We start from the raw sequence: 13,843 nt of genomic DNA on the forward strand, positions 1-13,843 counted from the left end.
ATGCAGGAGATCTGGGAGTCACTGTTTACCTGAACTTTCCAAAAATGCGACCTAGGTTCCTCCCAGATGCCTGAGCAACTTGGCAGTTATGCAAGAATTGAACTAGTTCAGTTACAGAAAGTAGGGAATACGCTGAGTTTTCACAATGGAGGGACACAAAGCCGGGAGACGGAGGAGGCAGTCTGTGCCAGGTGGGGCTCTTTAATGTCTTCATGAATAATCTGGACTTTAGGGTGACCTGGGACATGACCAGGCTTGCTGGTAACACCAAATCATTTAAGGGGGTTAAAACAGAGATGGACTCCGCCTGCGAAGATCTTGCTAAACCGGGGGAAACGGACATTAACATTGCAAGCCTGGCTCCGTCAACAAGCAGGGCTGAACTGTGCAACGTTCCACGTACGGACTGGACCCGAGTGCAGAGTTGGGGGACGAAGCTAGCGAGGCGGCGGACAGAAACCCCCGCCCAGTTCGCACGGCTGCAGGGCCCTCGGTGCTGAAGTCTGTACTCCCACGGGCACGATTTGCCCTTGCCAGGTTGCCTGAGGGCTGCTGCCTGCCCTGCAGCCCCCGCACTGCCTGGGGGGCACAGGGAGGGGGGCACCTGCCTGGCCGGCCCACCAGAAGCCCCTGCAGCTCTTCTGGTGCAGTTGGGCAAAATGGCTCAGCATCCGGTTCCAGTGAACACAGGCGAGCTCCACCAGGGGCTCGACTGGAAAAGAATTGAGCGGCACAGCCAAGTTCACGCTCCCTTCTACAAACCGGGATCCCCTCGGGCAAATCTTTGGGGTCACCCCACTCATTAACACGGGGTGCCACTCTGGTCGCCTCAGGAAAAGGCAGGCGAAAAGATGGAGGGGACCCCCCAGCGGGAAACCTGACAATATTGGTGGGGGCGTTGAGGAAAAATGCGAATCACGGGGGGGAGATGAGAAAAGGGCATGAAACGACGCATGGCTTGGAGAAAATGGATATTGAGAAGATAGGCCGGTGGGTGCCAGGCAGCAAGCGCTTCCGAGCTGCCTACCTTGATCGGCTCAGACCCTGGGTCCTGGGGGGTGGCCCCTCAGGTGACCTGCACGAGAACGTTCTCAGCTTTGAAGCTTCACACCCCCATTCAGAGCAGAGCCAAAACATTCTGGAGTCGCACAAAGGGCAGCAGCTGCGAGGGGAGGGCGCAGAAGCGGAAAATGAAGTTGCCATGTCGAGTGAAGATGCTTCTGCCCCAGCTGGGACTCCGGACTGCTCCGAACGGTCCTTGCCACACGCACAGAAGGGACGGCAGCAGTCGCGAGAGCGCCAAAATGCTCCCAAGAGGCACCGGCCCAGCCATGCATTTTTTGATGTGTATCCTGCCTTTTTCCTACAAAGGGCTCAAGGCAGCTGGCATCATTCTCCTCCTCCGTCTCATCCCCACAACCACCACCCTGTGAGGTAGGCTGGGCTGAGAGTCTGTGGCTGGCCCAGAGTCACCCGGTTGGCTCCATGGCCGAGCGGGGACTCGAACCCGGATCGCCTGAGTCCCAGTCCCACGCTCTCAACCACGACGCCACCCTGGCTCTCACCCTTTCAGTTCGTGGCATTTTCACACCATTCATGTAATTGCAAGGCTCCTTCGAAGCGTTGTGTTTACTTCTGCAGAGACAAGCATTAAAAGGAAATTTAAAAACCCCAAAAGAAAGTTGCCACCACAACTAAGAGAGTAACCTTTGGCTAAGGAAGCGTTCCGGACAAGGAACAACACGCCGAACGAAATCAGAGGCAGACACACCGAGAATAAATTTACTTTATGTAATGGATTATCCACACACACTTTCACTGGAGGGAGAAAACAGTCAACCCTTCAAGACGTTTAAAACAGCTTCAGAAAAGGGGGCGCCGACATGGTCCCCCTGGCACCCCCCACCCCATCTGTAAAAGGGTTTCTGGATGTGACTTTTGGCATGATGGGAACAAGTGGAGAACGATGAAGGAGAGGGAGCGAGGACGACCAGAGGGGTGGGTCGTGGGGGCTGCCCCCCCCGGGTCTGGAAGGCATCCGAGGGTCTCCTCCCGAAGTGGCTCATGCAGCTGGGCAGGGCTGCAACCCGCGTGGCCCCGGGTGACGCTGCTCGTGGCTCTGTCCCGCACGCCGTCCGCTGCTCAGTACACACAGAGGTCTGGGAACTTCATCTCGTACACCGGGATGGAATGGGCTTGGGGCTGGCCGTAAGCAGCCGTGACGGTGCCCGAGGGGCTCGGGGGAGGCCTGCAACCAGCGGAAAGCACAGGTCACACGTGTTCATGCAGCAGGAGTGCGGCTGTGCCAGTGCGGCGCATTGAGGCACATGGGCTGCCGCTGCGAGCAGCGGGGCCTTCTCGGCGGTGGCACCCAGCCCGGGAACCCCCTCCAGGAATTCCGTTTGTTTATTTCGCATATTTTCATCTTGCTCCTCAGTCAAGGTGTCTTTGCGAATGTTGTACATATTTAGCCAGTAAAACAAGGCAGGAGGCAGGGTGGCCTAGTGGTGAGAATGCTGGACTAGAGCTCTGAAGGCTGGGGTTCTAGTCCCTGCTCAGTTGTGAGGGTTGTTGGAGGATTTGGGGCCAATCATGGATTCTTAGCTTCAGGGAGGGGACCGGGTTAGGTAAGCTGCCCAGGGATCCTTGCAAGAGGAAAAAAAGCAGGATATAGCTATAAAAATACTGTTTAAAAGGAAATGCACATGACACAGAAGGAAAAAAGGAGAGGAGGGAAGAGGGAAGCATGAAGTCCCTCTTGGTGCTGCTCCCCCCTCACTGGCCTGCTGGGCAACCTGCGTGCGATGGCCAGGGGTGAGGGGAGTCCTCCTGCAGGGCTGGGGGCGCCTCCCCACTCGGCTCTCCAGTCCAGCACCTCTGTGGGCACCAGGTTGGGGAAAGCGGTCCTACACTGCACCACTGGGCCTTGCTTGCAAACGCACGAGGTTCTCGTGGCTGCGGGACTGAACGCCGGCCCAGTCCCACAGGGCGATCTTGCCCCCCCCCCCCACACCCCAATGTGCTCCACCAGGCCTACAATCTACCCCTCCCAGCCCTCCAAGCCAGCGGCCGCGATGACGCCAGCGGGCATCGTTCCCCCGTCCCGCACGGAGCTGCTGCCCGGCCTGGGCAGCCCCGCTTCCGTCCCCCTGCAGGCCACGGGCACGGACTCTTCCGCCCCGCCAGGCCTCCGGCCGTCCTCGGCAAGCTGCCCTCCACACCCCCAACTCCTCTTCCCGGGAGCGCGGCGCCTTCCCTTACCGTATGGTGATCTCGAATATCTGGTTCAGCTTGCTCTGGAGCAGCGTCGCCTGTAACGAGAAGGTGGTGGAGATCAGCGCTGCCGGGGGGAGGGAGCTGCAAGACGGACTCTCCGAGCATGCGCGGAATGCCTTGTTAGGGTTCCAAGGTATTCTCAGAGGCACCGCTAGGGTCGGACCCCCGGGCATCGGTCTGGGGACCTGCAGTCTGGAGGACCCCTGGACGGGAGGCTGTGGGCAGAAGCTGCTTCTCCTTGTCCCCCGGGACATCCTTTTTAAATCACACAGGGCTGGTTCAGCTGCCAGGGCCCCCTGCAACCTCAGGCCCTCCAAGGCAGCTCCGCCAACTTTCGGCTCCCTGTTTTCAGCCCTGGTGGGTTCCTCCGTGGGGAACGGCAGTGGTACCTGGCCAACCAGGCCTCAGGGGCCGTCCAGAACAGCCTTGTGCTGCCCGCACATCCGGAGGGCACCGGGACGGGGCATGCTGCCCCGAAGAGAGCGGACGGCCTCTCACGGCACTAGAAACTTGCATCTTCATCACAGTTAGTGGTTCGTTTCTGCACGGGAAAGCCTGTGTTTCCCTCTGCATTAAAATCAGCGATCCATTTAAAAAGCAGACCTGAGCCCTGGCTGCTGGGCCCATGGAGGCACCAGGGTGGGGAACCAGGCACTCACCCGGGCCCCGCAGTGGGCCGCGATCTCCTCGAAGGGCGCCTTCTGGAACTTCTCCACCACCAGCCGCCGCCTCTCCCGCTCCTGCTCCTGGGCCACGCTGTCCACTGCGGGGGGGGGGGGGGCAAGAGAGTCACGAAAGCCACGCCGGGAAGCGGCTCTCCCAGCGGGTCCCCGGGGCCTGGGCATGCAGAGGCCTCTGTGCGACCCCGGAAGCGGGGCTTCCCAGAAGCACCCCGAAAGAGCCGTGCTGGAGGGGCTATCGCGTCCAGCATCCCCTGCTCAGGCAGCGGCCAGCCACAAGCAGGGCTCGGGGCACTGGCACCCCCTGCCCATGTTCCCCAGCAGCCGGTGTACGCAGGCACACTGCCCCGACAGCGGCGGACCCCCGGAGCCTCCTCCCCGCCCCCGGACCCATCCAGTCCTTCTGAAAGCCTTCCATCGGCCCCCCACCACGTGGCACTGAACCCGCTGTGCCACGTGCAAAGACCACCCCCTCGGTCCTGCCCCGGGTTCAGCTTCATACGATCGCCCCAGCGGGGTTCCAGCCCCGACTGAGGGAGCAAAATGCCCCCCCACCACGTTCTCACCCCATTGCTAACGCCCCACCTTCCCACGTCTGCCTCCTGGCCCCTTTTCTCTGCAGGATGCCAGCTAACTCCGGCGTGCTGTGCTCTGCCTGGGCCCCGCACACCCTGGCGAGAGAGCCGGGGCTGAACGAGGGAGCCCCTCGGCCGGGTCGAGGTCTCCGTGCTGGAGGGGGACCGCTCTGGGCAGGCACCGTTGCCCTGCAGAGACACCTACCGATCGCTTTCTTCAGTGTTTCGTAGGTGATCTCTTCAGCAGGCGCTCTCTGTGCAGAGTTGCGGAGGGGGGAAAACGGAACGTGTTAGAGGACTGCTCACTCCGGGCGTGAAAAACGGTTCAGGCAGAAGCCCACTTCAAGAGCAGGCAAGGGCGCCTGCAGAGAATTTCCGGGGGGGCAACCCACACGTCCTCGATTCTTCATCCCCGTGGGGTGACCCCGTGTGCTGCCACCAGGCTGGGTGACCGTCCGCGAGGTTCCTCTGAGAGGACACACCTCGGTCCAGTGACTCAGGCTCCGGGGACACCCAGGCTGCCTTCAACCAAGGTGTGGGAGCGATACCTCTCGTTTATCCAAACGGCCAGTATAACCTGCTCTGACAGTGAACTGAGCATCTATTTATCCCTCATCTGTTCGGTTTACAGTTTTGCGTTGCTTTTCTCCTCTACCCGGCCTTGATTCAGCCCCACCCGTAAGAATAAATTGAAATCCGTTTACATGTAATCACTGCGGCGAGGGTTGCATTCGCCCAACAATGGAAGAGTGAGGAACTACCCACCGATGAACTGATCCTAAAAAAGATCCTGGACTGTGCAGAAATGGACAGATGGACTTTATCACTGAAGGAGAAAGAAGATACTGACTTCTGTCAAACTTGGGACTCTTTTTATTATTGGCTAGAGAAACGGGACTTGGCTTAGATCTAACTATGTTTCTAAATTATCATAAATGGAAAAAGAAGGGTGTGGGGGCTGACCCAGCGGGCTCGATGTTTTTGATGATGCTTGTTGCTCGTAGTTTTCTTTTTGGTTTTTTTTTTAGGATTATAATTTCAAATAAAACTTATTTTTTAAAAAAAGAATAAACTGAAATCCGCAAAGTATCTGACGAAAGATGTGATCTAGCGCACGTTTCAGCAAGAGAAAAGCTGGCTGTGCATGCTGGTAACTGTAGGACCTTTTCGGTCTAAACGTGCGTAAGGAAGCTCTCTAACTCACTTCAACGGCCCCAGAACGTGGCCGCTTGGACTACTGGGCACCTCACGCCGGTATTTCCCCAGTTTCCCTCCATGGCAGTGTGGGTCTGAGATGAACAGGAGACGCTGGCCTTGGTCTGGGCCCTATGTGGGTGGGGTCCAAATGACCCCCTTTGCCCACAGCACGTGCCCTCGCCTGGGCCAGGCACTGGGAGCCCCGCGTGGCTCCCTGCCTGCCTGCCAAAGCGGTTGGTCGGCTGAGGGGAGGAACAGGGCCTTCTCGGAGGCGGCCCCGCTTTACCAGCCTGGCCTTTAAAACAGTCTGTGCCGAGGCAGAGCCATGGCAACCTGCATCCCGTGTGTGTGTGTGTGTGTGTGTGTGGCAGAGGGCCTCAGTGTGGCCCCTTTCTCAGGCAGCACACCCTTGTGCGTCCGTCCAGCCACGAAGCTGGGCCCCCTCGAGTGTGGTACCTCCTCTTTCTCAGGGCTGTTCCTGGACTCCACCTCGACCTGCAGGGAGATGGTTTCGCCAATGCTCTTCCTCTTGGAAAGTCGATCTTCATCTGGAACGAGGAGGGGGCAGCCATGGGGCAAGGGCTCCCCCAGGCGGTGGGGCAAGGACCAGTGCGCTGCGCACGCTTCCAGGCCCGGACGCACCACCGTCCTGCAGCCTCCCTGGCCCTCCAGGAGAAGAATGCTGGCGACCGGCCACGCTCGGGCAATGCGCCACGGCTGTCCCGGCAGCAGAGGGCCGCTTCCCCTCCAAGCCCCGACGCGGCCAGGGGTGCGGGCAAGGGGCCCCGGCCAGCGAGGCCACAGGCACAGCCTCTGGCACAGCACGGCCTCTTGCCTCCGGGAGGCACCTGCCTGGAGCCGGCTGAGCGGCCCGCTTCCCTGGGGGCCTCCACACGTGCCCGGGGGCTCAGCCCGGTGCCTCCTTGTGCGCTGAGCGGGACCCTTGGGGGAGGCTGGGCCCCCAGCGAGTGGTGAGCCGCTCCGACATCTGACATACATCCTGCCCAGGGCTTTTCAGAAGCATTGGGCTACAATTCCCAGCATGCTGCCACCCGCACGGCCAGCAGCCAGGTGCGAGGGCAGGTACAGCAAATTAGGACCCCCAGGGTGTGGAATGGGCTTCCCCGGGAGGCGGTTGAGGCCCCCTCGGTGCGGGTGTTCAAGGACAGGCTGGACGTGCCCATGGTGGGCATGTCATGGGCGGAGCCGGCTGGAGCCGGGGTCAGACTAGATGGCCCGGGAGACCCCTTCTGACTTGCTCTGCTTCTATGCTTCTATGCTTATGTTTGCAGCCATAGTGGACTAGAAGCTTGCTTTGGAAAGCCAAAGGCAACGCTCTCCGGCAGAGGGGCCCTATGCCCCACTCGACATTGCCCCGCCCTCCCCAGCCCCCGCGGCCCACGCACCCCTCGCACCTGTCAGCTGCGGGACGTAAGGCGTGCTGAGCCTGTCCGAATTGTAGCCGCTCCCGCCCAGCACCTCACTGATCTTGCTCTGCCGGAAGAGGATCTCGGAGCCGAGGCGGTCCAGGTTCCTCGACAGCCTGTGGGGCGGGGGGGGAGGCAGTGAGGGGTGAGGCTGGGCCCACCCAGGAGCCCTCCGGCAAGGAGGGCTCGGCCCCCAGGCAGTGGGGGTGGGGGGGAGCCCGTGGCTGGGGGGGAGCTGAGCCCAGCCAGCGGCTGTGCCCCGTCGGGGCCCGGCCTTACCGGGGCTTCTCTGCAAACACGCCTTCGGGGAGCAGGTACGGCGCCTCCTTCTGCCTCATCTCAATGACCTGGAAGGGGAAAGCAGCGAGCGGGCTCAGCAGACGGGGCCGAGGCAGGTAACGCTCGGCAGCCGGGCGTCACACCTGGGCCAGCACTCGGAAGCCGGGGGGAGGCGGAGCTGCCCCCGCCTGGCCGGGCCGTGAGATACGTGGCAAAGGCAGGACCACGCGAGGCCACGGGTGGGCTCACCGGCGCCAGCCGCCCCGCACAGCCTCCGAGGAGGAGGGCTGGAGGGGCCCCCGGGCCCAGGCCTCGCCCTGCGTGCACTCCCGTGAAACCCACCCTCTCCGAGGGCCGCCCGGCCGCTCCTTGAAGGCCAGCCGCGTGGGAGAGCCCACCGCCTGCACAGGTCTTGGGTTCCACGGCCACACGGCTCTGGCAGTCCCAGGACGGGCTTCCCAGAACGCGAGCCCGTAATAATAATAATAATTCCGTGCCTGCCCTCCGGGATGGTCGGGACAAGGCCCTGCCGTCTTCCTCCGGACAAGCCTCCCAGGAGCCTGTGGGGTGCCAGTCTTCCCCTCTCCCCCTCCCTCACGGGGCCTTGTTTCCAGCGCCAGATCACCCTTGCTCCCCCTCTGAACCCGAGCCCGCCTGGCTGTTCCTGGAGGCAGCCAGCCCGTAAATGCCGGGACAAGAGCAGCGCTCGTGAAGAACCGGGGGCGGAAAAGACACCCCCGCCTACGTGGCTGCTCGCACGTCAATGCAATCGCATGTCCGCCCCCCCCCCCCGCGCCCCTCGGCACTGCAAGGACCTCGGGCTGGTTTAACGCTTCCTGCTCCTCCTCTCCCTATTATCTCTACAACCACCCTGTGAGGTAGGCTAGGCGGAGAGCCCACGCCTGGCCCAGAGCCTCCAGCAGGCTCCGTGGCAGCACGCCCCACGCCCCTCTCGGATGCTCCAGCCACGCCGCCACGCTAGCAAGCCTCCTGGCTTTTTCTCAGGAAACGAAACAAAAACCACTTTCCTGCGTGGGCTTTCCACCCTCCGGGTTCTTGGTGTGGCCCTTTGAGGCCCACGTGGCCCATCCAGCAACGGTGTCCTCTGCACACAGCCGGTTCCCAGGTGTCCCACAGCCCCTCCTCGGCACGTGGCGGGGCAGGGGATCCCCGGAGGGGACGGAGGGCCACCGAGCAGCGATGGCCACGGCCTTCCGTGGCGCCCGGCGGGGCCCTCTGTGCGGCTCCAGCCCTACCCAGCGCCAGAGACAGGGCTGCGCGCAGGGGGCGGTGCCGAGCCGGGGGCGGCGTGGGCGAGGAGGGGGCGCGGCGGGGAGCCCGTCCGGGCCGGTGGCAGACCTCGTGGATGTGCTGGCAGAAGGCGGGCACGGTGGTCAGCTGGCTGATCAGGTTCAGGTAGGCGGCGCCGAGGGCGTAGAGGGCGCAGCGGCTGTACAGCGGCAGGCCGTCCTCGTTCACCTGGGCCAGCTCCTGCGGGGACGAGCGCCAGGCGAAGCTGAGCCGCACGGGTCACCTCACGGCCGTGCAGCCGACGGCGCCGGCAGCTGTGGACGCCCGTGCATGGGCCAGAGGCAGCCCCGCGCCTTGCACCCGTGCCAGGGCCACAGCCCAAAGCGGCAGGGGCAAAATGCCCCCAAGTCTCCACCTTCCCGTGCTCAAAGCTCTGTGCCTTCACGCTTTCAGCGTGGGAAAAGCCAGGGAGCCACCCGACAAGCAGCGGTCAGAGAAAGGGTCGCTCGGGAGACCCGAGGGCCAGGTTGACGCTCCTGTGCTACGGGCAGGATTTGGACCCGGGATCCCGCGCACGGAACTCCGCCTGCAGCCTGCCACGTGGGACCCGGCGGTGTGCCCCTGGACACCCCCTCTGGATCCACCCATCCACCCTGCTCGAGAAGAGGGAGGGCTCGGAAGGCCTGCCGCCCCATCCCGCCGCCCTGCACCTACTTGCATGGCCAGCACCAGCCGGATCAGGTCCACCACCACCTCCTCGTTGGCCAGCTCGATGCTGATGAGGGCCAGCAGGCTGTAGAGGGCCTCGTAGTGGGCGCGCCCGTTGTCCGCCTCCTTGCAGGCCAGGTAAATGTGCCGGTAGAGCTGCTGAGCATGCTGGGGAGAAGGGGGGCATGGGGCGCTAGGCGGAGGTGCCTTCGGGGGGGGGTGCGTGCAGTGCTCCCTCCTGGGGGTGCAAGAGAGGCCCTGTGGCTGGGCAAAGCCCCTGCTCCCCAGGCGGGAGGTCACGGGCTCAAGCTGGGCCGTCTCAGGGCAAACGGACCCCGGGCCCGATCTTGGACCACCTCTGCCTGAAGCACTGCCGCCGCAGGGGAACAAGATGCGGCTCTAGCCAAGAGCCGCCCCCTCGCGGCCTCCTCCTCCTCCTGCAGGCCAGTTCCTCTCCGGGGCTGCGGGGAGCAGGTTCTACTCTGTGGGGGCCCGACAAACGTTCCGATACACAAAGGCTGCCCTCACATCTCCCCATAACTGACCCTTCCCCGGGATAAAAACTACCCAGCTCTTTGAGCGGTTGCCCACAAGCGCCAGGAGAGGGGCTCCAGCTGGCGCACGGCCTGGGAGACGGGCAGGCAGGAAGACCCTGGATAACGGTTTGGGATCAGCACGAATCTGCATGCCGCACTGACTCGCGGGGGGGGGGGGGCTTTCTTCCGGTGCCACGGCACCTCTGAAGGATTTCTGCTCCTCTTCCTCCTCCCGAGTCTTTCTAAACTGCTTTCAGTGCCCCCCAAGCCCCACTTCTTGTGGGAGAGTGCCTGCGCCTTCATTCGGCGCTGCGTCACGCCCAGCTGGCCTTCCAGACTTAAACAAGCAATGCGCAAAACCAGAGCAATGCTGACTTGAACATCCACCAGAGCAAAAGCCAAGTCACAGTCAGCCAAAGAGAATATTTCAGGATGCCAGAAGTAGAATCTGTCCAATACGGGAGCAGCCACTGAAAACGTCAACCCCGAGAGGAACCGAGGTTCAGCTAAACGACTCTGGCCCATTTTCCACAGCAATGGGGATTGGCATGGTTTTTGCAACACTCCCAAGATCCAAACACTGTGCAAACATCAAACTCCTAAGTAAGCCAGGCCCTTTCCACAGAATGACTGAAGGCTGGAAGAGGACGGACAGAGAGCAAGAAGCAACGGGGGTGGGCAAGCCAAGCCCTGCGAGCCGCTTTGGAAAGCGGCCTCCCCTGACCGGATGATCCCCAGAGGCCTCGGACTACAACTCCCATCGTGCCCAGCCAGCCATGGCTAGGCAGCTGGGGATGATGAGAGCTGCAGTTCCATGCACCTGGAAGGCTCCAGTGGGGGACAAGCTTCCCCTGACCGGATGATCCCCAGAGGCCTCAGACTACAACTCCCATCGTTCCCAGCCAGCCGTGGCTGGGCAGCTGGGGATGATGAGCGCTGCAGTTCCATGTACCTGGGAGGCTCCAGCGGGGGACAAGCGGCTCGGAGTGGTTGCTCAGCGGTGGCCGGATCCACCCGGGGAGGTGCGACCCAACTGAACGGCGGTCTGGAGGAGAACCCCGCCGAGGCAACACGCTGGAGCCAGGGTGTGCGGCACACTTGGCTGCACGAAGGGAGCTGTGCCAAAGCCCCTGCACCAGGTGGGGACACCACCCCCGGCCGGAGGGAGCAGACCTGCGGCTTGCTCTCCGACAGGTGCAGTCAACCCCCCCGCCCCCCGCAGGAGAGCTGCGTGCCCCCCAGCCCCTGCCCGTACCTTCTTCATGAAGACGGTGTCCTGTCGGGAACACTTGTCCACTTTCAGCTTCAGGACGGAGATGTCGCTCAGGGTGCTGCGCAGAGAGGGGACAAGGGCTGACGCAACGCGGGTGCAAAGACCGAAAGCAGCGAGAGCAGGGAGAGAAGCCCCCCGGCGCTTGTGGGAGCACGTGCCCCTGCGAGGAGACCACTGAGCCAAGGAAGGAGCCGGCAAGTGCCATCACAAGCTCATTGCAGAAAAATCATGCAAGTTATCGCTCAGTTTTAAAGAAAATTTATTGGATGTAAAAACCGATCTGCTTGGCAAGCGACGTGTTTCTGTGGCCCTCGCCTTCCTCGACCTCCTCCACCTCAGACACACGGGCCAGCCTTCCCCAAGCCGGTGCCCTTGTGGTCGGGGGCCATGCCCGCTCCCAAACACCCACGTGGGAATCTGTGAAGAAATCCCCTGCAGAACTGCGGCTGCCATGCAAGGGGACTCTGCGTGGCCCCAAGGAACAACGGCACGTCCGAGGAGGGCTGAGCCCTTGTTCCGTTACTGCCGAAAGACCGCGCAGTAGTTGCTTAGTGATGTTCTGAAAGGGGCGAGAGACAGAGACCCCTGACCATTTGCATGTTGTTAAATGGAGCCCGGATCAGACAAACAGGGAAACAGAGCAGTCAGAAGGGGCCTCCCGGGCCATCTAGTCTGACCCCGGCTCCAGCCGGCTCCGCTCACGACATGCCCACCATGTGCACGTCCAGCCTGTCCTTGAACACCCGCACCGATGGGGCCTCAACCGCCTCCCAGGGAAGCCCATTCCACACCCTCGGGGTCCTGACTGTCAGGAAGTGCTTCCTGGCATCCACCCTGAATCTTTTCATTTCTGATTAGCAAATTCAGAACAAATTCCCTCTGATTTGCTGGAGATTTTACCAAGATGGAAAAAAGCAGTAGAGAAATGAGAGCTGAAGAGCGGACAGGTGAGAGTCTTTCTATAGATAGGCTGGACGTGCGCATGGTGGGCATGTCGTGAGCGGAGCCGGCTGGTGCCGGGGGTCAGACTAGATGGCCCGGGAGACCCCTTCTGACTCGCTCTGCTTCTATGTTTCTACGTTGCCTGTGGTAGTCAGAGGGGAGAAGGTCTGCTGGTTGACATGGGCTGTTTGGAAAGGTCAGGAGAAAGCTGAGGGGAATGTGAATACCGAAGGCCCAAATAGTGAGCTATTCTTCTGGGAGGCCTAAGCAGAAGACGCAGCCGGTGCCCGTGGGATGCCAGGAAGCTCCCCTAAGACCTTGGCAGAAGAAAGTTACCCATGCAGGCAGCAGTACAACGGGTGAAGTTTTGGGAGATGGGAGGAGGCTGTACTGACGAGATGGACCCGATCGTTGGGAGCGTTTGGCTGGGATGCAGGTTTAGGGAATTTGGCGTCCCGCAGTAAACACCTCGCTCGAACCCATTCCAGTGGCACCTTTAGGGAAGCGTGAGGAACTCCGCTTGGAAGTGGGGAGCCGCTGGGTTTCCTCAGCTCAGCTCCCTGTGCTCTGGCCAGTTCTTCTCTGTCCTAAGTCCGCCTCAGGCCAAGTGCTCGCACGGGCATCGGGCAGAAAGCTAGTTCAAGCCGAGTGCGGCATCGGCACGTGACTCGTGGAAGTCACGTGTGTACCTCACACGAAGAAGGTGAAGCCTCGCGTGCCCGGGCGGTGGCGGACTCCGCGGGGGCTCGGCTGGGCTGGCTTCCTGGCGACACCAGGGCCAAGCCGGGGAGGAGACCTGGCCGGCACAAAGAGCCAGATTCCGGCTGGATCTTCGCATCCCGAGTCCCTTTCCTGAGTCAACCTTTTACAGAGTTGATCCTGTTTCCAGGGCCGGCGCCCCAAGCCGCGCGAGGGCCTTAACGCACGCAACGGAAGCGAGCGGCTGGGGAGGAAGGCAGCTGGCTGCGGAGCTCTGAGTTACAGTGGCAGGGAGTCCCGCGGGCCCTGGCGCGGCTCCCCCGAAGTGAGCAGCCCCGGAGTGTGGGTGCCCAGCGAGGGAGCAGCGGGTGCAGCACACGCACGGGGCGCCCGTCCCGGGTGGGTGGCAGGACCGTGAGCGGCCCGCTGGCCGTCACCGCTCAGGGTGGCGGAGGGTCCCCTCCCCGCTCTGGGCCTCGAGGGCCCTGCAGGCTGCCCCACGCGCTCCCCGTCCAGGCGGGAGGTGAGCTGCGCACCTGATCGTCTGGAACTTGTGCTTGTTCCCGTGGCGGTCGATGAAGCCGATGAGGATCTGCAGGACGAAGAGACGGATCTCCGCGTCCTCCATCAGGGCCGCCGACAGGAGCCGGTCCAGGAAGGAGCTGGGCAGCGCCGTCAGCATGTTGCCGCACCGGAAGCCGGTGGAGACCTGCGGATGCCGCCCCCATCAACCCTGAACCCTGCGCGGGAGGGCCGGTTTGTGGCACCCCCCCCCACCCCGGGGCCGGCTCCCCCAGACAGGGCTGCCGCTCCGCCACGGCCACGCCGGCCGGGAGCGATGGGGCCTGCAGTCCTACACATCGGGAGTAGCCGGGAGGCAGAACCAGGGGATGGGGTCCCCCCATCTGGGACTAGGCGCTTTCTGCAGATGCCCTCTGCCCCCCAGCATTCAGGGGCTACAGCCACACTGAATGAGGGGGTGCCCACGCACTTGCCCACC

General features: G+C 62.4%; 1 protein-coding gene across 5 annotated transcripts in view; it reads right to left on the bottom strand.

Annotated features, from left to right (window-relative positions):
- Positions 1 to 1,768: 1,768 nt before the first annotated feature.
- The window catches only part of EFR3B (EFR3 homolog B), a 64,971-nt gene continuing 52,896 nt past the window's right edge, over positions 1,769 to 13,843 (bottom strand). For 3 of the 5 annotated variants that reach the window (XM_044450357.1, XM_044450359.1, XM_044450361.1), the window contains 11 exons: positions 13,380 to 13,552; positions 11,185 to 11,260; positions 9,400 to 9,561; positions 8,794 to 8,925; positions 7,435 to 7,502; positions 7,144 to 7,271; positions 6,185 to 6,276; positions 4,737 to 4,785; positions 3,936 to 4,039; positions 3,262 to 3,311; positions 1,769 to 2,248 (listed from right to left, as the gene is read on the bottom strand). In XM_044450357.1, coding sequence (XP_044306292.1) covers positions 2,143 to 2,248; positions 3,262 to 3,311; positions 3,936 to 4,039; positions 4,737 to 4,785; positions 6,185 to 6,276; positions 7,144 to 7,271; positions 7,435 to 7,502; positions 8,794 to 8,925; positions 9,400 to 9,561; positions 11,185 to 11,260; positions 13,380 to 13,552 — 1,140 coding nt within the window. In that variant the 3' untranslated portion in view covers positions 1,769 to 2,142. The other 2 variants (XM_044450358.1, XM_044450360.1) reach the window with 2 other exon arrangements.

Source organism: Varanus komodoensis, unplaced genomic scaffold (assembly GCF_004798865.1).
Source record: "Varanus komodoensis strain SLA01 unplaced genomic scaffold, ASM479886v1 scaffold64, whole genome shotgun sequence".
Taxonomy (NCBI): domain Eukaryota; kingdom Metazoa; phylum Chordata; class Lepidosauria; order Squamata; family Varanidae; genus Varanus; species Varanus komodoensis.